Here is a 25,710-nt window from a genome sequence, read left to right on the forward strand (position 1 = left end):
TGGGTCTATACACAGCAGTAAACTGATAGTAGGGACATTAATCCTGGACCTGGGAGTTACCTTGGACATATGCTGCAGTCCTCCCAGTTTATGCTTCAGGAACTCAACACAAGTTATGGTCTCGGTAATCCCCTTGCCTGACCCAGTAAAACTACCTGTCTCACTCTAAGCCCTGTACGGCTCAGACGATCACTATCCATGATTCCCTGTCCTTGCCTAAGCCCCGGCAGGATTGTACCTACATCCAAGAATCCTTTTCCCTGCATCAAATCAAATCAAAGTTTATTTGTCACGTGTGCTGAATACAACAGGTGTAGACCTTACAGTGAAATGCTTACTTACTGCACCAACCAATAGTGCAAAATAGGTATTAGATGAGCAATAGGTAAGTAAAGAAATAAAACAACAGTAAAAAGACAGGCTATATACAGTAGCGAGGCTATAAAAGTAGCGAGGCTACATACAGACACCGGTGAGTCAAGCTGATTGAGGTAGTATGTACATGTAGGTATGGTTAAAGTGACTATGTATATATGATGAACAGAGAGTAGCAGTAGCGTAAAAGAGGGGTTGGCGGGTGGTGGGTGGGACACAATGCAGATCTCCCGCACATTGGCTAACCGGGCTCACTGGTTGGTCGGCCCAATTGAGGTAGTATGTACATGTCGTCCTCTCACTGTCCTCAGCCATGTCATCTGACCACTGTCCAAGAGTCCCTCTTCCTCTCACTGTCCTCAGCCTTGTCATCTGACCACTGTCCAAGAGTCCCTCTTCCTCTCACTGTCCTCAGCCATGTCGTCCGACCAATGTCCAAGAGTCCCTCTTCCTCTCACTGTCCTCAGCCTTGTCGTCCGACCACTGTCCAAGAGTCCCTCTTCCTCTCACTGTCCTCAGCCTTGTCATCCGACCACTGTCCAAGAGTCCCTCTTCCTCTCACTGTCCTCAGCCTTGTCATCTGACCACTGTCCAAGAGTCCCTCTTAATCTCCCTGCATGTGAGCCATGGCGAATCTCAAGAAGTTTCAGAACTTGCTCCCCTCCTTCACTCGCATTTCAAGAATGCCTGCTGCCAGTCCAGGGATAGTACATGGATAGTACAGGGATAGTACAGGGATAGTACAGGGGTAATACAGGGATCGTACAGGGATCGTACAGGGATAATACAGGGATAGTACAGGGATAGTACGTAGTCATTTATTACAAAGTCTCTCAAACGGAGTGTCAAAAGATATACACAGACACCTGGCTGGAGGAACCTGAAATTGATTAGTTAAAGGCAAGTTCAGAGGCATTGTGTATTTCCTTTTCACAGGTTTGGCAGCAAGATAACATAAGATCATTTTGGATTTAGACAACATTTTGTATCGAGGCCGTTATTAATATCAACAGCCCACATAGCCTATGGCTAGTAGGTCTACTTGTTTCCTGAGAGAGGGCCATCTGGTGTTGGGGAAATGGCTGTTTGGAGGCTGTGTTTTTTAAGGGGAGGGGGACGCAAGGTGAGCGTGGTGAATAACTCAGTAGTCCCCATCTTCATCACACCTCATGTCCCTCACTGTGTGAGTGACCCAGAAAAGGAAAGGGATTTGGCACATTATCAATTAGTAAGATGATTGTACTCAAGTTCTTTGTTTTACTTGGTTAGTAGTAAGAGGCCGGAAAAACATAGACAGATATTTGTCAGAACATTCGAGTCTTCCATACTTCTCTTTTCTGGTGAGGAACCACACTCTTAGAAATAAAAGGTACTAAGTAGAATCAGACAGGGTTCTTGAATTTGTCCCCATATGGCAACCATTTTTGCTGCTGGGTAGAATCTAGAATCCTCTATGTAGGGTTCTTCAAAGAACCCCCTGTATATAAATCTACCTAGAACACTCTATGAAGGATTCTACCAAGAACCATTTTATCATCTACATTTACATTTGACATTTTAGTCATTTAGCAGACGCTCTTATCCAGAGCGACTTACAGTAGTGAATGCATACATTTCAATTCATTTCATACATTATTATATTATTATTATTTATTTTTTTCTTCCTAGAACCCTCTATGAACGGTTCCACCAGCCTTATTAGCCTTTACATTTTAATTATTTATGACAATACATTACATGTATCATAAGGCCTTTATTTGAGGGCCTAATTATACCCCAACACAGGTGTTAGGAAACTCCTGGTTAACAGGTCACATCAGGCCTGCAAGTCACATTATACTGGCTTGCAAAGTGATGTGTAATTCCTATTGGAATCCAGACAGAGTTAGGATATCCAACAAGTGGAATTGTTAATCACCGGCGACCTGTATCCAGAATGACTGGCAGGGAAGGGAAGATTTAATACTGAGACTACTGTACCTCAATCATCTAAACTGGAACAACCATCTCAGTAACAGGTGCAATAAGTCCAATTACTAGCAGATGGAGTAGTTTAGAAAAAGTTATTTATCTTTATGAAGCATAAAATGTATCAACCAATAAATGTACATGCAAAAACACAGATATTAAAGTAAAACAAACAATTCTGGTAATCTCCCTGCAATAGAGCATGCTGGGAAATATTACGAATGGTTCTTTGTAGAACCCTTCTTGTCTTCCAAAAATGGTTCTTAGGATGTTAAAGGTTCTAGGTAGAACCTGTTGCCTTACAGAGAACCCTTGATCAAAATATGTATTTGTAGAACCCTGTCCCTCCGCTGTCACGTCCTGACCAGTAAAGGGGTTATTTGTTATTATTGTTTGGTCAGGACGTGGCAGGGGGGATTTGTTTTATGTGGTTCAGGGTGTGTTTGAGTATGTGTTTATGTAGAGGGGTGTTTGATTTATTAGTCCGGGGTTTTTTGGTTAAGTTCTATGTTGTATAGTTCTATGTCGGTTCTAGGGTGTTTAATTTTATGTTTAGGTATTTGGGATTGGGGCCTTCAATTGGAGGCAGCTGTTTATCGTTGCCTCTGACTGAAGGTCCTATAATTAGGAGTATGTTTGTTTTGGGAATTGTGGGAGGTTGTTCTTTGTACGGCTGTGTGAGCCTACAAGACTGGTTGTTTGTTTATTAGTCGTGTTCACAATAAAAGTTAAGATGACCACTCAACCCGCTGCGCCTTGGTCCAATTACTACGACGAGCGTGACATCCGCAAAGAACCTTTTTGTTTCTAAGAGTTCAGCTATCACTTTACCTTTAAGGGCACTGTTCTATAGCACAGCCAGAAAATTCATAAATGTTATGTTTCCACTTAAAACCCATTTAATGTGTTTATCTACAATATAGCCAAGCTATTGTTCTGCCTCCTTATCCAAGAGTATGCAACACTCGCTAGAGTAGTAGAGGGATTTGACATGAAGCAGTTGCTGTGGCCCTCATATGGAAAAGGTACAGTGTTATAATGCTGAAATTATGTGTGTGTTTACAGCCTGCAGTGTGTAGCAGGGAACTGTGTGTGTTTACAGCCTGCAGTGTGTAGCAGGGAACTGTGTGTGTTTACAGCCTGCAGTGTGTAGCAGGGAACTGTGTGTGTTTACAGCCTGCAGTGTGTAGCAGGGAACTGTGTGTGTTTACAGACTGCAGTGTGTAGCAGGGAACTGTGTGTGTTTACAGCCTGCAGTGTGTAGCAGGGAACTGTGTGTGTTTACAGCCTGCAGTGTGTAGCAGGGAACTGTGTGTGTTTACAGCCTGCAGTGTGTAGCAGGGAACTGTGTGTGTTTACAGCCTGCAGTGTGTAGCAGGGAACTGTGTGTGTTTACAGCCTGCAGTGTGTAGCAGGGAACTGTGTGTGTTTACAGCCTGCAGTGTGTAGCAGGGAACTGTGTGTGTTTACAGCCTGCAGTGTGTAGCAGGGAACTGTGTGTGTTTACAGCCTGCAGTGTGTAGCAGGGAACTGTGTGTGTTTACAGCCAGCAGTGTGTAGCAGGGAACTGTGTGTGTTTACAGCCTGCAGTGTGTAGCGGGGAACTGTGTGTGTTTTCTTTCTACACCTTGGGAGTGATGGCAGGAGCTGCAGAGGAGGTGTCGAATGGAGCAGAGGTAAGACAGACACACACACACACACACACACACACACACACATATACATTGACACACACATATACATGCACACACACACACATACAGACATGCATACAAACACGCACACACCAAAGACATTAAAAGGCATACACACCCACATGCACACACATGGACACATTCTCTCTCACACACACACACACACACACACACACACACACACACACACACACACACACACACACACACACACACGGCTAACTACGTGTCTGTATCTCCTCCTTGTGGACATTGATGACACTCCACTGTCCTGTGAAATGGGAGCACCTGGCATATGGCACGTACTGTACAGTATCTGCATGACAGCCTGCAGTGCTGAGCATCCCCACCTTGTGGCAGAGCACTGAAATGGTTCAGTCCATAGGTTAGACCAGTGGTTCTCATTCCTGGTCCTGGGGACCCAAAGGGGTGCACATTTTTGTTTTTACCCTAGCACTACACAACCTGATTCAAATCATCAAAGCCTTTTGATGAGTTGATGATTTCAAATCAGCTGTGTAGTGTTAGGGCAAAAACTTAAATGTGCACCCCTTTGGGTCCCCAGGACCAGGATTGAGAGAGACTGGGTCTGAGTAGTGATTAAATGGTTCAGTCCGTAGGTCAGAGAGACTGGGTCTGAGTAGTGATTAAATGGTTCAGTCCATAGGTTAGAGAGACTGGGTCTGGGTAGTGATTAAATGGTTCAGTCCATAGGTTAGAGAGACTGGGACTGGGTAGTGATTAAATGGTTCAGTCCATAGGTTAGAGAGACTGGGTCTGGGTAGTGATTAAATGGTTCAGTCCATAGGTTAGAGAGACTGGATAGTGTATATGGATTTTCACTGATTTAACAAGTAATGGTTAAACAATCCGCCAAACTTTAATACAAAAATATGGTCATAAGAATTGATTATAAAAGCATTGCACAAGATTATAAAAGCATTGCACAAGAATAGTCATATTCTTATATAAACAGTCTCTCTGATAACAAACCACTGTTTACTGTATTGTGATATATGTTTTAAAGGCAAGTCAAATCCATTGTTTTTTTTAGAGGCAGTTGCATGATGACCAATGTGTAAAGCCTAATCGTGTTATAATCACATTATAATATTCATAAGAGAAAATCCCTCCACATCTGTCACATAGCAAATCCTATTGCCTCTAATGACAATGAAAGATGACATTCCCTTGGAGGTCAATAGTGATCAGGTCTCCACGTGAAATTGTGTGACTGCCTTTGTAAGGACACCTTTCTTTCTTACTGTGTGGAGTTCCCTATTGGTCCATGCAATATTCTGAGGTCTCCCAATTGGTCCATACGATGTTCCAAGTTCCCCATTGGTCCATACAATATTCCAAGTTCCCCATTGGTTCATATGACATTCAGAGATCCCCATTGGTCCATGTGATATTCAGGGTTGGTCCATACGATGTTCCAAGTTCCCCATTGGACCATATATGATATTCAATGTACCCCATTGGTCCATACGATATTCAGATACCTGATTTATGTGGTCCATGTGTAACCAGGCCAGTGCAGCACAGCCCTGCGGCTCGGCTTTGTAATAGTGTTTCAGTAGTGTTTAATTGGTAAGAGTTGCCTATCCTCCCTGGGGCCATCTGTGTTTCCCCAGCCAGACCCATACTGTACATATAGCTGTGTTTCCCCAGCCAGACCCATACTGTACATATAGCTGTGTTTCCCCAGCCAGACCCATACTGTACATATAGCTGTGTTTCCCCAGCCAGACCCATACTGTACATATAGCTGTGTTTCCCCAGCCAGACCCATACTGTACATATAGCTGTGTTTCCCCAGCCAGACCCATACTGTACATATAGCTGTGTTTCCCCAGCCAGACCCATACTGTACATATAGCTGTGTTTCCCCAGCCAGACCCATACTGTACATATAGCTGTGTTTCCCCAGCCAGACCCATACTGTACATATAGCTGTGTTACCCCAGCCAGACCCATACTGTACATATAGCTGTGTTTCCCCAGCCAGACCCATACTGTACATATAGCTGTGTTTCCCCAGCCAGACCCATACTGTACATATAGCTGTGTTTCCCCAGCCAGACCCATACTGTACATATAGCTGTGTTTCCCCAGCCAGACCCATACTGTACATATAGCTGTGTTTCCCCAGCCAGACCCATACTGTACATATAGCTGTGTTTCCCCAGCCAGACCCATACTGTACATATAGCTGTGTTTCCCCAGCCAGACCCATACTGTACATATAGCTGTGTTTCCCCAGCCAGACCCATACTGTACATATAGCTGTGTTTCCCCAGCCAGACCCATACTGTACATATAGCTGTGTTTCCCCAGCCAGAGCCATACTGTACATATAGCTGTGTTTCCCCAGCCAGACCCATACTGTACATATAGCTGTGTTTCCCCAGACAGACCCATACTGTACATATAGCTGTGTTTCCCCAGCCAGAGCTATACTGTACATATAGCTGTGTTTCCCCAGCCAGACCCATACTGTACATATAGCTGTGTTTCCCCAGCCAGACCCATACTGTACATATAGCTGTGTTTCCCCAGCCAGACCCATACTGTACATATAGCTGTGTTTCCCCAGCCAGACCCATACTGTACATATAGCTGTGTTTCCCCAGCCAGACCCATACTGTACATATAGCTGTGTTTCCCCAGCCAGACCCATACTGTACATATAGCTGTGTTTCCCCAGCCAGACCCATACTGTACATATAGCTGTGTTTCCCCAGCCAGACCCATACTGTACATATAGCTGTGTTTCCCCAGCCAGACCCATACTGTACATATAGCTGTGTTTCCCCAGCCAGAGCTATACTGTACATATAGCTGTGTTTCCCCAGCCAGATCCATACTGTACATATAGCTGTGTTTCCCCAGCCAGACCCATAATGTACATAGAGCTGTGTTTCCCCAGCCAGACCCATACTGTACATATAGCTGTGTTTCCCCAGCCAGAGCCATACTGTACATATAGCTGTGTTTCCATACTGTACATATAGCTGTGTTTCCCCAGCCAGACCCATACTGTACATATAGCTGTGTTTCCCCAGCCAGACCCATACTGTACATATAGCTGTGTTTCCCCAGCCAGACCCATACTGTACATATAGCTGTGTTTCCCCAGCCAGACCCATACTGTACATATAGCTGTGTTTCCCCAGCCAGACCCATACTGTACATAGAGCTGTGTTTCCCCAGCCAGACCCATACTGTACATATAGCTGTGTTTCCCCAGCCAGACCCATACTGTACATATAGCTGTGTTTCCCCAGCCAGACCCATACTGTACATATAGCTGTGTTTCCCCAGCCAGAGCTATACTGTACATATAGCTGTCTCCAGCCATACTGTACTTAAAGCTCTGTCTCACATGTCCTCCTCAGATAGGCTTAGTCCCAATCACCCGTATTATCTCTTGCTCAATCCTTATGTCCTGGGTGTTGATGTCGGCATCTCCCACTTGGCCGTTCTCATACCTAGAGAGAGATAGAAAGAGAGAGAGAGATTTTGGGTTGTGTACATTAGGGCACGAAACATTTTAAAACATTTTTAAACAGAAAATGTCCATGGTAGTCGCTCCCTGTTTCAGTCTGTTTTCTTTCATTTGGTGTCTAATAAACACAACCCTGATGTATGTAGTCCTAATAGCTGTGTTGTGTTTCAGTGAAAGGTGATTGAAAGGTCAGTGAAAGGTCAGTGAAAGGGAATTTTGTTTTCGTGTTTAGTTTACTGAAGCTTCATACTCACACGAAGAAGAATCGTGTACAGACGTGGTCGGATATTGGACACACCCATGTGTCCCCATGTTTCTGAAGGTCCTTTGACGTTATCACTGAGGAAACAATAATCTATCAGTCAATCGATTGCTTTATACATTTTATAGACCAGGGTTTCCCAAACTTTGTCCTGGGGAACCCAAGGGGTGCACGTTTAGTTTTTCTCCCTAGCACTACACAGATGATTCAAATAACCAACTCATCAGCAAGCTTTGATTATTGGAATCTGCTTGTGTAGTGCTAATGCAAAATCCAAAACGTGCACCCAGGGGGAGGGGGGACCGCCACGACAGGGTAATGGGAAAAACCTGATTTATAGACCAACCAAATAAGCTTCAGGCTACAAATGCAGGACAGTCATGTCTGTTTATTTTGATATCATAATGATAAGTTGTACTGGAAGGTGAAAGAATTGTTTTCTGTACCTTCACAAAGTGCGATGCAGTTTAAATTCCTGCTCTGAAGAAATCTGGACTGGCCCTGTCTTTCCTGGAAGGACAAAGAGTTACTATAAAACACATTCAATATAACTTGGAACAAAGTAATTTCTTTACTTAGATGTGCCTGTATGTAATTGTGTTCCAGTAGTGTGTTTTGTTGTACAGTATGTAAAAATGTATTTTTTGAATTGTACCTGTTGTATGGTGTTGATGCGGTTGTAACGTTCCACCAGCTCCTGTTTGGTGGTCACGTGGTGCTGTCCTTTACCCATTCCTGAGTATCCATATGAGACGCCAGAGACAGGACTCAGGTAGACACCCTTCCCATACGCAGCACCATGCAGCTTGTACAGGACATTTCAACAAAGAGTGAACTGAAGGTACACCATTTTATCAGAGTTGAAGGAAAAATAGCTTTAAAAAAAATAAAAAAATAAACGTTTTAAAAGACTACCATATCAGATAGACAGGAGATCTAAAATTGTTGTCCCTTGGTACAATTATCTAAGATTACATTTTAGAAATGAATGCGTTTGTTATTTTGAGTGTTACATACCTGCAGTTTTGTGCATGAGGCGTTGACAAGTCCATTTCTCAGAATAGAGTGCCAGTTCTCTATGTGGGAACCACTGGAGAAACAGAATGACAGAGATGTTCGAGTGACTATAGAATGGCGTGTGTATGTGTGTGTGTGTGAGTGAGACTCTTACTGGAATGCGAAGGTGCTGCCATGTAGTTTCCTAGCATCCCGGAAGCGTGCTTCTTTAGCAGGAGGGCTGCTGGTCAACAGGAACTGATGTGGAGTGTGCATGAACTTCAGTTGCTATGTGGGAGACGGAACGAAAATAATTAGGGAAAAGAAAAAACGCATGAGAGAATGTCCAGTGTATAAGGGTGAAGCTGGACATGTGGTCGACACTTTGAGCAGAACAAAATGTGACTGGAGCACAGTCAGGGGAGCAACTTTCACTGGGGACATGTCCCCCCACCCCATATTCTGAAATTGCATTTTTTTGTCCCCCCCCCCAGTTTTATCATTGGAATGTGATACAAAACGAGGCAACGGTGTGCTTTAGGACCATGCGGACGCCTCCGAGTGGTCGGGTAGGCTGTTTAGAGTGTTTATCCGAAGATATGTCCCCCTCACTTCTAAAATCAAAGTTGCGCCCCTGGGTACAGTAAACCAAAAAAGTTGAGAACCACTGATTACAAAAAAAAACTAGGCACTGACAGCCTTTTTTGTTTTTTAACACTGTTTTCCACATATTATCAGCTGCTACCTCCAGGAAGTGAATGAACAGCGGTATTGTTCCAGCCTACCCTGTTCAGCGGTAGCTTGACAATATGTGATCTGTTGCTTGATGTGATCCATTGCAGCAGAGGGTGAGCAAGAGGATCTATGGTGTCCATCTGTTTCTTGATTGATGAATATGGACCCTGAAAAAGTTTGTGATCGTACATAGTAAGTGAATGAGTCGGTAAATGAAGAGACATTTGAAAACGTTTGAATGTATGATTTCATTGGTTGCGTTAGTCACCTGGGTCATCTCCCTGATGGTCATGATGCTGTCCAGAGCTTTCTGCAGTCGATCGTAACTCTTCTTCTGTGACAGAAGAAAACACGTTATACAGGTTAGTTTCAGTAAAAAGGAAGCCCTGTAAGAGATACTAAAGTCTGATTTATCAGCCAGGTCTCACACCACTGTAAAGTCTGATGTATCAGCCAGGTCTCACACCACTGTAAAGTCTGCTATATCAGCCATGTCTCACACCACTGTAAAGTCTTCTTCATCAGCCAGGTCTCACACCACTGTAAAGTCTGCTTCATCAGCCAGGTCTCACACCACTGTAAAGTCTTCTATATCAGCCATGTCTCACACCACTGTAAAGTCTGCTATATCAGCCAGGTCTCACACCACTGACTACATCAAATAATGCAGTGAGTTGATGAGTTCATGTGACCTGAACAGCGTGCTAGTCCAGTACCTTGGGACTGAAGGCCAGAGACTTGGGGTTGTATGGGTCGACCACAGTACCTTGGGACTGAAGGCCAGAGACTTGGGGTTGTATGGGTCGACCACAGAGGGGTATGGCTCGAAGATGATGCTCTTTCGGGAGGACTCCAGAGCTGCCCGGCACATGGCTACCAACAAGTCCACTACCTGGAGGTCAAAACCCAGTAAGGTAGTTATAATCACTGGTGTGTGTGTGTGTGTGTGTGTGTGTGTGTGTGTGTGTGTGTGTGTGTGTGTGCATGTGGGTGTGTATGCCTTTTAATGTCTTTGGTGTGTGCGTGTTTGTATGCATGTCTGTATGTGTGTGTGTGTGCATGTATATGTGTGTGTCAATGTGTGTGTGTGTGTGTGTGTGTGTGTGTGTGTGTGTGTGTGTGTGTGTGTGTCTGTCTTACCTCTGCTCCATTCGACACCTCCTCTGCAGCTCCTGCCATCACTCCCAAGGTGTAGAAAGAAAACACACACAGTTCCCTGCTACACACTGCAGGCTGTAAACACACACAGTTCCCTGCTACACACTGCAGGCTGTAAACACACACAGTTCCCTGCTACACACTGCAGGCTGTAAACACACACAGTTCCCTGCTACACACTGCAGGCTGTAAACACACACAGTTCCCTGCTACACACTGCAGGCTGTAAACACACACAGTTCCCTGCTACACACTGCAGGCTGTAAACACACACAGTTCCCTGCTTACACACTGCAGGCTGTAAACACACACAGTTCCCTGCTACACACTGCAGGCTGTAAACACACACAGTTCCCTGCTACACACTGCAGGCTGTAAACACACACAGTTCCCTGCTACACACTGCAGGCTGTAAACACACACAGTTCCCTGCTACACACTGCAGGCTGTAAACACACACAGTTCCCTGCTACACACTGCAGGCTGTAAACACACACAGTTCCCTGCTACACACTGCAGGCTGTAAACACACACAGTTACCTGCTACACACTGCAGGCTGTAAACACACACAGTTCCCTGCTTACACACTGCAGGCTGTAAACACACACAGTTCCCTGCTACACACTGCAGGCTGTAAACACACACAGTTCCCTGCTACACACTGCAGGCTGTAAACACACACAGTTCCCTGCTACACACTGCAGGCTGTAAACACACACAGTTCCCTGCTACACACTGCAGGCTGTAAACACACACAGTTCCCTGCTACACACTGCAGGCTGTAAACACACACAGTTCTCTGCTACACACTGCAGGCTGTAAACACACACAGTTCCCTGCTTACACACTGCTGGCTGTAAACACACACAGTTCCCTGCTTACACACTGCTGGCTGTAAACACACACAGTTCCCTGCTACACACTGCAGGCTGTAAACACACACAGTTCCTTGCTACACACTGCAGGCTGTAAACACACACAGTTCCCTGCTACACACTGCAGGCTGTAAACACACACAGTTCCCTGCTTACACACTGCTGGCTGTAAACACACACAGTTCCCTGCTACACACTGCAGGCTGTAAACACACACAGTTCCTTGCTACACACTGCAGGCTGTAAACACACACAGTTCCCCGCTACACACTGCAGGCTGTAAACACACACAGTTCCCCGCTACACACTGCAGGCTGTAAACACACACAGTTCCCTGCTTACACACTGCAGGCTGTAAACACACACAGTTCCCTGCTACACACTGCAGGCTGTAAACACACACAGTTCCCTTGCTACACACTGCAGGCTGTAAACACACACAGTTCCCCGCTTACACACTGCAGGCTGTAAGCACACACAGTTCCCTGCTACACACTGCAGGCTGTAAACACACACAGTTCCCTGCTTACACACTGCAGGCTGTAAACACACACAGTTCCCTGCTACACACTGCAGGCTGTAAACACACACAGTTCCCTGCTACACACTGCAGGCTGTAAACACACACAGTTCCCTGCTACACACTGCAGGCTGTAAACACACACAGTTCCCTGCTTACACACTGCAGGCTATAAACACACACAGTTCCCTGCTTACACACTGCAGGCTGTAAACACACACAGTTCCCTGCTTACACACTGCAGGCTGTAAACACACACAGTTCCCTGCTACACACTGCAGGCTGTAAACACACACAGTTCCCTGCTACACACTGCAGGCTGTAAACACACACAGTTCCCTGCTACACACTGCAGGCTGTAAACACACACAGTTCCCTGCTACACACTGCAGGCTGTAAACACACACAGTTCCCTGCTACACACTGCACTACACACTGCAGGCTGTAAACACACACAGTTCCCTGCTTACACACTGCAGGCTGTAAACACACACAGTTCCCTGCTACATACTGCACTACACACTGCAGGCTGTAAACACACACAGTTCCCTGCTTACACACCGCAGGCTGTAAACACACACAGTTCCCTGCTACATACTGCACTACACACTGCAGGCTGTAAACACACACAGTTCCCTGCTTACACACCACACCGCAGGCTGTAAACACACACAGTTCCCTGCTACACACTGCAGGCTGTAAACACTCAGAGAAAATCCAACTATTTTAGTAACTACTATATTTCTGTAGTAAAGCCATCCAGTTAACAGAATATTTCATATCACTTTACTTATATACTGCATGTATAATTCCTTGTTATGTGGTTGTAGTAAGCATGTACTGTCTCCTAATAATGTCTCAGAATTATCCGGACTAAATAACAGACGTTTTAAGAGAGCAGACCTTCAACATAGAGGCGTATTGAAAGACGTGTCGTTCGTCACAGACCACACAGTATTCATTCAGAGTGGGGATCCTCTGTTCTGCGTATTTCATTACCTACAATCCACACAGAAAGGAATCAGTCAATGTTATGACGTATTACTACAGCAGATGAGACAATAATAGACTTGCCTCAAGCCGTTCAAGGTTTTGTTTTGCCGTATGGCAAAATGAGATTAACCTGGATACTGTATAAAACCTGAGGTTAACCTGGATACTGTATAAAACTAATCTGGATACTGTATAAGACCTGAAATTAACCTGTATACTGTATAAAACCTGAGATTAACCTGGATACTGTATAAAACCTGAGATTAACCTGGATACTGTATAAAACATGAGATTAACCTGGATACTGTATATAACCTGAGATTAACCTGGATACTGTTTAAAACCTGAGATTAACCTGAATACTGTATATAACCTGAGATTAACCTGGATACTGTTTAAAACCTGAGATTAACCTGAATACTGTATAAAACACAATATTAACCTGGATACTGTTTAAAACCTGAGATTAACCTGGATACTGTTTAAAACCTGAGATTAACCTGGATACTGTATAAAACCTGAGATTAACCTGGATACTGTATAAAACACAAGATTAACCTGGATACTGTTTAAAACCTGAGATTAACCTGGATACTGTATAAAACCAGAGATGAACCTGGATACTGTATAAAACCTGAGATTAACCTGGATACTGTATAAAACCTGAGATTTACCTGGATACTGTATATAACCTGAGATTAATCTGGATACTGTTTAAAACCTGAGATTAACCTGAATACTGTATAAAACACAAGATTAACCTGGATACTGTTTAAAACCTGAGATTAACCTGGATACTGTATAAAACACAAGATTAACCTGGATACTGTTTAAAACCTGAGATTAACCTGGATACTGTATAAAACCTGAGATTAACCTGGATACTGTATAAAACCTGAGATTAACCTGGATACTGTATAAAACCTGAGATTTACCTGGATACTGTATATAACCTGAGATTAACCTGGATACTGTATAAAACATGAGATTAACATGGATACTGTATAAATGCTCTCAACAAAGTTTCAACAAGAGCTCATTACACCAATCACTCACTCACTGGGGCGGCAGGTAGCCTAGTGGTTAGAGAGTTGGACTAGTAACCGAAAGGTTGCAAGATTGAATCCCCGAGCTGACAAGGTAAAAATGGGTTATTCTGCCCCTGAACAAGGCAGTTAACCCACTGTTCCTAGGCCGTCATTGAAAATAAGAATTTGTTCTTAACTGACTTGCCTAGTAAAATAAAGGTAAAAAATATAAAATTCACTAAATTTGCTGACAGTTCAGGAAGAATAGCATATTATGTTAGTAAGGGAAAGGTTATTAGTCCTTACCTGTACTAAGAACCCATGTTGCAGGGTGGGGGCTGACTTGCAGTGAATAAAGGCTTGGGATGAGAACAGCAGCTCAATCAGCTGTTTAGTTGTGATGTGAGCCGGAGACTTGACAGTAGACACCGCCACCCTCTGAGGAGAGAAGAGAGGACGTGATGTCACATGGATGGATAGAAACCAAAACATGAGAAAATAATGTTCACACTGAAGATGGCTAATTTGAATGAGCAAACAAGTTACATCAATTTCAAGCATTTTAGTAACCATATATGGCATTAGCTCGGTTCTGGATTTATTTGTGTTTTGTTGCCACAGCAATCATAGGAGTACAGAAACCAGGCTAACATGGCATTAATGAGACCTGCACTCTTAGAAAAAAGGGGCTATCTAGAACCTAAAAAGGTTCTTCAGCTGTCCCAATAGGAGAACCCTTAGAATAACCCTTTTTGGTTCCAGAACGCTTTTGGTTCCAGGTAGAACCCTTTTGGGTTCCATGTAGAACCCTTTCCACAGAGGGTTCTACACGGAACTTAAAAGGGTTCTACCTAGAATCAATAAGGGTCCTACCTGGAACCAAACATGGGTTATCCAAAGGGTTCTCCTATGGGGACAGCAGAATAACCTTTTTGGTAACCTTTTCTTGTGTGTGGTTTACGGTAGGTAGCTAGGTAGGTAGGTAGGTAGGTAGGTAGGTAGGTAGGTAGGTAGGTAGCTAGGTTGGGTAGGTAATCAGGTAATTAGGTAGGTAACTAGGTAATTAGGTTGGTAGGTAATTAGGTTGGTTGGTTGGTAGCTAGGTAGCTAGGTAGCTAGGTTGGTAGGTAGGTAGGTAGGTAGGTAGGTAGGTAGGTAGGTATTAGGTAATTAGGTAGGTAACTAGGTAATTAGGTTGGTAGGTAATTAGGTTGGTGGCGTGGTTGGTTGGCAGCAGGCAGCCAGGGGCAGGCAGGCAGGCAGGCAGGCAGGCAGGCAGGCAGGCAGGCAGGCAGGGCAGGCAGGCAGGCAGGCAGGCAGGCAGGCAGGCAGGCAGCAGGCAGGCAGGCCACCAGGCAGGCAGCAGGCAGCCAGGCTGGCAGGCAATCAGGTGGCTGGCTGGCAGCCAGGCAGCGCAGGCAGCCAGGCTGGCAGGCAGGCAGGCAGGCAGGCGGCAGGCAGGCAGGCAGGCAGGCAGGCAGGCAGGCAGGCAGGCAGGCAGGCAGGCAGGCAGGCAGCAGGCAGGCAGGGCAGGCAACCAGGCTGGCAGGCAACAGGGGGTGGCAGGCAGGCAGGCAGCTGGCAGGCAGGCAGGCAGGCAGGCAGGCAGGCAGCCAGGCAGGCAGGCAGGCAGGCAGGCAGGCAGGGCAGGCAGGCAGGCAGGCAGTGGCAGGCAGGCAGGCAGGCAGGCAGGCAGGCAGGCAGGCAGGCAGGCAGGCAGGCAGGCAGGAGGCAGGCAGGCAGGCAGGCAGGCAGGCAGGCAGGCAGGCAGGCACGGCAGGCAGGCAGGCAGGCAGGCAGGCAGGCAGGCAGGCAGGCAGGCAGGCAGGCAGGCAGGCAGCAGGCAGGCAGGCAGGCAGGCAGGCAGGCAGGCACCGGTGGCAGGCAGGCAGGCAGGCAGGCAGGCAGGCAGGCAGGCAGGCAGGCAGGCAGGCAGGCAGGCAGGCAGGCAGGCAGCCAGGCAGGCAGGCAGGCAGGCAGGCAGGCAGGCAGGCAGGCAGGCAGGCAGGCAGGCAGGCAGGTAGGTAGGTAGGTAGGTAGGTAGGTAGGTAGGTGAGGATAGCTGAGGATAGCTGATGATAGGTCCTGGCCATACTAGGTAGGTAGTTGAGGATAGCTGATGATACGTCCTGGCCATACTAGGTAGGTAGTTGAGGATAGCTGATGATAGGTCCTGGCCATACTAGGTAGGTAGTTGAGGATAGCTGAGGATAGGTCCTGGCCATACCTTGCCATTAGTTGTGTAAGTGAGGAGTTCTCCTCTGGTGTTCTTGATGGTGTAAGCCATTGTCCTATTCATAAGGCGATTCACTTTCAGCTCTGGTCCAATCATCTTCACCTTCAGAACATGCTCCTGGCCACTGGACCTGGGTCACACAGGGAAGGGAACAGAGATTGTGATGACACTGAGAACGAAAGATCCATGAAACTACAAGCCTATGGAGAAACAACCCTTAGACCTAACATTAACCACTCTTGTATATCTGAGGATTTGATAGGTTTGTGAAATTTGGTAATTCCTTCACCTTTAAGCAATATGGCATCAATTCCACCCAACCTATTAGAAGATAGGTTGGGTGGAATTGATGCCATATTGCTTAAACTTATTCAGAATACACCACTAGGCTAATGATACAGAAGTGGACTAAGGCTGAGTGTGTGCTGCAGCAGTGTACTTGGACATGGGTGAGATGATGCCGAGTCCAGCCCTGAACCTCTTGATGGTTCCTCCAGGTTTGAACCAAGTGTGTCTGGTCTTCTGTTGGGCTGTGAGGGCTTCATTACTCAGGTACTTCCACTGCTGGGACACAAAGCTAGAGATGACCCTGAGAGAGAGGAGGAGGAGGAGGAGGAGGAGGAGGAGGAGAGAGAGAGAGAGAGAGAGAGAGAGGAGGAGGAGGAGGAGACAGAGGAGGAGACAGAGGAGAGAGAGGAGGAGGAGGAGGAGGAGGAGGAGGAGGAGGAGGAGGAGAGAGAGGAGGAGGAGGAGGAGAGAGAGGAGGAGGAGGAGGAGGAGGAGGAGAGAGAGAGGTCATCACTCACGTCCATTGCTTTGCTTTTTGTTCTGTCCACTCCATTGCCTCCATTGATTTATCTTTTCACATTCTTAGTACTTTTAATATTAAAACCTATGTAGCAGAGGTGATTTGAAATCACACTCTGGTGATGGGGGGGGGGGGTCGCCCTGCCTAAATGTTCCTTTGGGACATAACAATAGTCCTTCCAGACAGATATTATAGCATGTATAATAGCGTAGTTATAATGCTTTCCAGTGAATGGTTTGAGCAGAAAATGCCACTTCTACTGTGTTGGTGAGATATAGACTAAACTAAACTAAACTAGACTAGACTAGACTAAACTAATCTAATCTAGACTAATCTAAACTAGAATAGACTAGACTAATCTAAACTAGACTAATCCAAACTACACTATTCTAAATTAGACTAGACTAAACTAAACTAAACTAGACTAATCTAGACTAGACTAATCTAAACTACACTATTCTAAATTAGATTAGACTAAACTAAACTAGACTAATCTAGAGTAGAATAGAACTCTAGGTCTATAGTCAGAGGGGAGTCTTTTGATGCTCACTTCTGCAGCTGTAGTCCCAGGCTAAATCCTTCTCTGTTAGAAGGTTGGAACACCTCCACAGAGGGTGCTGGCCCATTCAGGTATTGGGACAGTGAGAAGCGCAGCCGGACGATAATAGGCTCTGTTGGGATGATCTTCCAGGCCCTGGCTACTTCATCCTGGAAACAAGAGAGCAAACTGTGTCAGAAACATGGGAAGATGCTCAGGGACATTCTAGACAGCATGGGAAGATCCCCAGGGACATCATATAGAACTTAAAATATATACTTGTATGTGATACATATCATGGTGAGTAGTGTAGTCGACTCACATCCAGGAAGCTGACATTGATTAGCATGTCAACGTCCACATCGTCAATGGACCCATGCTCTCTGGAGAGGAGGAAGAAGAAGACAGAAAGAAAGTCATGAGTTATTTACACTCTAGTCATTTAGCAGACGTTCTTATCCAGACATCTGTGTATTTTCGTACTGTTTCATACTTTTCCATACGTGTGAAATGATAACAAGCATTTCATTGAGAGCAGATGCCTTCTCATTGTACCCCCTTTAACTCAAACCACATCCTACTATCTCTGTCAGTAAGTGAAGCAAACCAATGTTTGTCATTAACTGGTCGTACCTGACGGAGACAGCCGTGTCAGCGTAGATGGCCTTCACCGAATCTATGTCCATGTCCAGCTGAGGACATCTGTAGAGGTCAGTAGCATAGCCCTCCTACAGAGAGACAACACATGTACCTTAGAGACAAACCCTGTCAGTTAACTACCTTAAACTCAGGATTAAACAGTACTAGACAGAATAGCTTCAAAAAGAACAGAGAGAGAGAGAGAGACAAAACAACCAGTTAACGCCACAGCATTGACACACAACCACACAACATATTTACCTAACGAACAAAATCAGATGGCCATGACAGAGAGTAAAATAGAATATTATGCTGTTCACAATACCTTCAAATACAACAGGAAGTACAACAGAGAGTACAACAGAGAGTACAACATACAACAGAGAGCACAACATACAACAGAGAGCACAACATACAACAGAGAGTACAACATACAACAGAAAGCACAACATACAACAGAGAGTACAACATACAACAGAGAGTATAACAGAAAGTACACCAGAGAGTACAACAGAGAGTACAACATACAACAGAGAGCACAACATACAACAGAGAGTACAACAGGAAGTACACCAGAGATTACACCATACAACAGGAAGTACACCAGAGAGTACAACAGAGAGTACACCAGAGAGTAAAACATACAACAAAGAGTACACCAGGGAGTACAACAGGAAGTACAGCAGAGAGTACACCAGAGATTACACTAGAGAGTACACCAGAGAGTACAACAACATACAACAGAGAGTACACCAGAGATTACACTAGAGAGTACACCAGAGAGTACAACATACAACAGAGAGTACACCAGGAAGTACACCAGAGATTACACCAGAGAGTACAACAGGGAGTACACCAGAGAGAACACCAGAGAGTACAACAGGAAGTACACCAGAGAGTACACCAGAGAGTACAACAGGAAGTACACCAGAGAGAACACCAGAGAGTACAACAGGAAGTACACCAGAGAGTACACCAGAGAGTACACCAGGGAGTACAACAGGAAGTACAGCAGAGATTACACCAGGAAGTACACCAGAGAGTATACCAGAGAGTACAACATACAACAGAGAGTACAACAGGAAGTACAACAGAGAGTACAACAGGGAGTACAACAGAGAGTACAACAGGGAGTACACAACATGCCACTAATGCGTTACAGTCCATTGGAAGTTCTGATCAGATGTTTCACGGGGTCAGTGCTCTATTATGTGGAGTCTGGCCTCCTAACAAACCTACAAAACAACGAAGCAGGCTACTTGTGTTTCCTTTCCTGTGGCTGATTTAGTACGTATGTCGAAGAACATTTAGCTTGTAAGGATTATGATATGTGGTTATTTTCGCTACTTTAGCTGAATGCACTGATTGTGAGCGTCCTGCTAAATGACTAAAATATGCAAGTTGTCACGTCTGCTCCCGCTCTTCCCTCCCCCTGGCGCTTGAGGGCGCCAGATTACCCTGCATCACGCACTCCTGCCATCCATCACCCACACCTGCCTTCCCTCGTCACTCGCTTCAGCGTTATTGGACGCACCTGGACTCACTTATCACATGTTAATTTCCTCTCCTATATTTGTCTGTTCCTTTGCTCTGTTACCCGCTGCTGCATTGATTGTTTTTTGTATTTTTTTTTCTGTCTGCTGACGCTGTTCCTGTCTCGTCTCTGTCCGTTATAGTTAAATGTTTTACTCCCCGTACCTGCTTCGACTCTCCAGCGTCAACTCATGTGACACATGTACTCTGAGGAGAGCAAGGGGGCTCTCTCATTGCTCCTCTTTATGTGGTGTGAGGAGTGTTACCGTGGCATTACTCTGAGTTGAGTCAAGGGGCTGTACTGTAGGATCAGCTGGTTAATGGAGTCCAGGGGCTGTACTGTAGGATCAGCTGGTTAATGGAGTCCAGGGGCTGTACTGTAGGATCAGCTGGTTAATGGAGTCCAGGGGCTGTACTGTAGGATCAGCTGGTTAATGGAGTCCAGGAGCTGTACTGTAGGATCAGCTGGCTAATGGAGTCCAGGGGCTGTACTGTAGGATCAGCTGGTTAATGGAGTCCAGGGGCTGTACTGTAGGATCAGCTGGCTAATGGAGTCCAGGGGCTGTACTGTAGGATTAGCTGGCTAATGGAGTCCAGGGGCTGTACTGTAGGATCAGCTGGCTAATGGAGTCCAGGGGCTGTACTGTAGGATCAGCTGGCTAATGGAGTCCAGGGGCTGTACTGTAGGATCAGCTGGCTAATGGAGTCCAGGGGCTGTACTGTAGGATCAGCTGGCTAATGGAGTCCAGGGGCTGTACTGTAGGATCAACTGGTGGCTATATGTTAGCCTTGCTCTCCGTGAATCATTGCTAATCCCCACACAGTGAGTCTCAACACATGGATAGAACCATTTCTAATCCCCACACAGTGAGTCTCAACACATGGATAGAACCATTGCTAATCCCCACACAGTGAGTCTCAACACATGGATAGAATCATTGCTAATCCCCACACAGTGAGTCTCAACACATGGCTAGAACCATTGCTAATCCCCACACAGTGAGTCTCAACACATGGATATAATCATTGCTAATCCCCACACAGTGAGTCTCAACACATGGCTAGAACCATTGCTAATCCCCACACAGTGAGTCTCAACACATGGATAGAACCGTTCAGAGCCAAGGATATACACTGTACACATACATTGTACCAGCGAAGTTGCTTTGGGTCTCTGCTACATACTGTATAGCCCAATGGTGCTTGTGTTAGGACTTGTTTTGAAATAGGAACTCTGTTGTATACAAACCAGATTACAGAGCTGTCAAAAGAGATGTTCTCTACTTTACATATTTCTGAAATGTAATGTTATCAGATCTTCAACCAAAACCTATTATTAGATAAAGGGAACCTGAGTGAACAAATAAAACAACAATTACATACTTATTTCATTCCTTTCATAAAGTTATGCAACACCCCAATTCTCCCTGTGTGAGAAAGTAATTTCCCCCTTACACTCAATAACTGGTTGTGTCACCTTTAGCTGTAATGACTGCAACCAAACACTTCCTGTAGTTGTTGATCAGTCTCTCACATCGCTGTGGAGGAATTTTATCCCACTCTTCCATGCTGAACTGTTTAAACTCTGTGACATTTGTGGGTTTTCAAGCATGAACTGCTTGTTTCAAGTCCTGCCACAACATCTCAATTGAGATTAGGTGTGGACTTTAACTAGGCCAAAACTTCACGTGTTGCTTTTTAGTCATTTTCATGTGGACTTGATTGTGTGTTTTGGATCATTGTCTTGCTGCATGACCCAGCTGCACTCCAGCTTCAGCTCACAGACTGATGGCCTGACATTCTCCTGTAGAATTCTCTGATACAGAGCAGAATTCATGGTTCCATCTATTTAGGCAAGTCATCCAGGTCCTGAGGCAGTAAAGCATCCCCAAACCATCACACTACCACCACCATGCTTGACTGTTGGTATGGGCGGCAGGGTAGCTTAGTGGTTAGAGTGTTGGACTAGTAACCGGAAGGTTGCAAGATCAAATCCCCCGAGCCGACAAGGTAAAAATCTGCCATTCTGCCCCTGAACCAGGCAGTTAACCCACTGTTCCTAGGCTGTCATTGTAAATAACATTTTGTCCTTAATGGACTTGCCTAGTTTAAATAAAGGTAAAATACAAAATGAGGTTCTTACTGTGGAATGCAGTGTTTGCTTTTCACCAGGCATAATGGGACCTGTGTCGTCCATAAAGTTATAATTTTCACTCATCTGTCCATAGAACATTCTTCCAAGAGTCTTGATGATCATCCAGGTGCTTTTTGGAAAACTGGAGTCAACATTTGGACGAGATGGGTCCCATTATGTCTGGTGAAAACCAGTCACTACAGCTAAAGGTGGCACAACCAGTTATTGAGTGTACGGGGGCATTATAACATTCTCACACAGGGGAATAGGGTGTTGCATAACTTTGTTAATGATTTTTTTTTTCACAGGGAAATTGTTTTTTTTTAAACCAAGTATACATGTTGTGGAGTTATTTGTAAACAAAGGTTCCCTTTGATCTAATATCAGGTTCTTTATCTAATATCAGGTTCTTTATCTAATATCAGGTTCTTTATCTAGTATCAGGTTCTTTATCTAATATCAGGTTCTTTATCTAATATCAGGTTCTTTATCTAATATCAGGTTCTTTATCTAATATCAGGTTCTTTATCTAGTATCAGGTTCTTTATCTAATATCAGGTTCTTTATCTAATATCAGGTTCTTTATCTAATATCAGGTTCTTTATCTAATATCAGGTTCTTTATCTAATATCAGGTCCTTTATCTAATATCAGGTTCTTTATCTAATATCAGGTTCTTTATCTAATATCAGGTTCTTTATCTAATATCAGGTCCTTTATCTAATATCAGGTTCTTTATCTAATATCAGGTTCTTTATCTAATATCAGGTCCTTTATCTAATATCAGGTTCTTTATCTAATATCAGGTTCTTTATCTAATATCAGGTCCTTTATCTAATATCAGGGTCTTTATCTAATATCAGGTTCTTTATCTAATATCAGGTTATTTATCTAATATCAGGTTCTTTATCTAATATCAGGTCCTTTATCTAATATCAGGTTCTTTATCTAATATCAGGTTCTTTATCTAATATCAGGTTCTTTATCTAATATCAGGTTCTTTATCTAATATCAGGTTCTTTATCTAATATCAGGTTCTTTATCTAATATCAGGTCCTTTATCTAATATCAGGTTCTTTATCTAATATCAGGTTCTTTATCTAATATCAGGTTCCCTTTATCTAATATCAGGTTCTTTATCTAATATCAGGTTCTTTATCTAATATCAGGTTCTTTATCTAATATCAGGTTCTTTATCTAATATCAGGTTCTTTATCTAATATCAGGTTCCCTTTATCTAATATCAGGTTCTTTATCTAATATCAGGTTCTTTATCTAATATCAGGTTCCCTTTATCTAATATCAGGTTCTTTATCTAATATCAGGTTCTTTATCTAATATCAGGTCCTTTATCTAATATCAGGTCCTTTATCTAATATCAGGTTCTTTATCTAATATCAGGTTCTTTATCTAATATCAGGTTCTTTATCTAATATCAGGTTCTTTATCTAATATCAGGTTATTTATCTAATATCAGGTTCTTTATCTAATATCAGGGTCTTTATCTAATATCAGGTTCTTTATCTAATATCAGTCCTTTATCTAATATCAGGTTCTTTATCTAATATCAGGTTCTTTATCTAATATCAGGTTCTTTAATATCAGGTCCTTTATCTAATATCAGGTTCTTTATCTAATATCAGGTTTTGGTTGAAGATCTGGTACAACCCATACAGCTCCATTGAGAGCTACTGTACATCAACCCATACAGCTCCATTGAGAGCTACTGTACATCAACCCATACAGCTCCATTGAGAGCTACTGTATGAACATTTTTACATGGATTTCGCATAAGAACTCCTCCAACTCCTCAGTGCAACTCTCCACTTCATCCGATTGGTTGTCCGTCCAGTCACACTCTTCCGATTGGTTGTCAGTACAGTGGCACTCATCGGATTGGTTGTTGGTCCAGCGCTGACACTCAACGTCCTGTTGTTGGTCAAAAATGGAAGGATGCTATAAGTCATACAGGTTAACTGTACTGTAGTCACACAGACCAACTGAACTGTAGTCATACAGGTTAACTGTACTGTAGTCACACAGACCAACTGTACTGTAGTCATACAGGTTAACTGTACTGTAGTCATACAGGTTAACTGTACTGTAGTCACACAGACCAATTGTACTGTAGTCATACAGGTTAACTGTACTGTAGTCACACAGACCAACTGAACTGTAGTCATACAGGTTAACAACTGTACTGTAGTCACACAGACCAACTGTACTGTAGTCATACAGGTTAACTGTACTGTAGTCACACAGACCAATTGTACTGTAGTCATACAGGTTAACTGTACTGTAGTCACACAGACCAACTGTACTGTAGTCATACAGGTTAACTGTAGCCCTACAGGTTAACTGTGCTGTAGTCACACAGGTTAACTGTAGCCCTGTAGTCATACAGGTTAACTGTACTGTAATCATACAGACCAACTGTACTGTAGTCACACAGACCAACTGTACTGTAGTCATACAGGTTAACTGTACTGTAGTCATACAGGCCAACTGTACTGTAGTCATACAGGTTAACTGTACTGTAGTCATACAGGTTAACTGTACTGTAGTCATACAGGTTAACTGTAGCCCTGTAGTCATACAGGTTAACTGTAGCCCTGTAGCCATACAGGCCAACTGTACTGTAGTCATACAGGTTAACTGTACTGTAGTCTGTACTGTAGTCATACAGACCAACTGTACTGTAGTCATACAGACCAACTGTACTGTAGTCATACAGACCAACTGTACTGTAGTCATACAGGCCAACTGTACTGTAGTCATACAGGTTAACTGTACTGTAGTCATATAGGTGAACTGTACTGTAGTCATACAGGCCAACTGTACTGTAGTCATACAGGTTAACTGTACTGTAGTCATACAGGCCAACTCTACTGTAGTCATACAGGTTAACTGTACTGTAGTCATACAGGTTAACTGTACTGTAGTCATACAGGTTAACTGTACTGTAGTCATACAGGCCAACTGTACTGTAGTCATACAGGTTAACTCTACTGTAGTCTGCACTGTAGTCATACAGGCCAACTGTACTGTAGTCATACAGGCCAACTGTACTGTAGTCATACAGGTTAACTGTACTGTAGTCTATACTGTAGTCATACAGATGGAAAGAGGGAGGAAGAACGAGAAAGAAACAGACAGAGAGAGGAGGCTAGAAACATGGACTCGCCATCTGGTCAGTTGTTGGCTCCTCTTCAACGACAGTCTTTACTATCCAGTCCAGTAGTGATCGATGAAGTAAAACCACAGGTTGTTCTGGTGGTCACCACATATGATCTGAAACACTTTACCTGGCCCCATGGTGATCTCATCTGTAACAATAAACAAGTGTACATTAGTTCCCTCAGTACACAGAGTGTTTCCTGGTAGTCTTTAACAAATCTACTTTGAAATAAAAGTAAACACCTCACACACATGGATATGGGCTTAAAGAAGAGAAGACACCTGGAACAAGTCAGATATAGAGAAATGTATTACATTTTGAGTTTGTATTACATCACAGAAGACTGAAATATAACAAAACTATTTTGACATAGAAACTCTGGATTTTTGGTGTAATTTTTCATTTTTTTATATTAATTATGAAATTATGAAACATATGAATAACATTCCACCCATGAGGCCACTAGGTCATTTGATTGCAGGAAATGGCAGAAGGATTTTTAAGCCTTGAGACCTGGATTGTGTACGTG

At 44.1% G+C, this 25,710-nt stretch overlaps 1 protein-coding gene across 1 annotated transcript; it reads right to left on the minus strand.

Moving 5' to 3' along the window:
- Positions 1-7,049: 7,049 nt before the first annotated feature.
- LOC106584710 (protein mono-ADP-ribosyltransferase PARP6) lies at positions 7,050-24,090 on the minus strand. Its single transcript, XM_045706195.1, has 19 exons — positions 24,082-24,090; positions 23,783-23,932; positions 18,332-18,426; positions 18,021-18,081; positions 17,711-17,868; positions 16,792-16,941; positions 16,344-16,482; positions 14,423-14,554; positions 12,999-13,094; positions 10,682-10,774; positions 10,308-10,433; positions 9,810-9,875; positions 9,592-9,708; positions 8,982-9,094; positions 8,828-8,900; positions 8,466-8,615; positions 8,257-8,320; positions 7,803-7,887; positions 7,050-7,531 (listed from the first exon to the last, which is right to left on the minus strand). The coding sequence occupies exons 1-19, from the start codon at positions 24,088-24,090 to the stop codon at positions 7,435-7,437; spliced, it is 1,974 nt and encodes a 657-aa protein (XP_045562151.1). The 3' UTR covers positions 7,050-7,434.
- Between the last annotated feature and the right edge of the window lie 1,620 nt (positions 24,091-25,710).

The sequence above is a fragment of the Salmo salar genome, chromosome ssa23 (assembly GCF_905237065.1).
Source record: "Salmo salar chromosome ssa23, Ssal_v3.1, whole genome shotgun sequence".
NCBI lineage: Eukaryota > Metazoa > Chordata > Actinopteri > Salmoniformes > Salmonidae > Salmo > Salmo salar.

Excerpts from the sequence above, each read along its gene's own strand:
- LOC106584710 (XM_045706195.1), bottom strand. Across the intron at positions 14,555-16,343 it reads CTTACACAACTAATGGCAAG|AGGGTGGCGGTGTCTACTGT; the intron begins GTATGGCCAGGA and ends TTCTCTCCTCAG. Across the intron at positions 10,434-10,681 it reads AGGTGTCGAATGGAGCAGAG|GTAGTGGACTTGTTGGTAGC; the intron begins GTAAGACAGACA and ends TTTGACCTCCAG.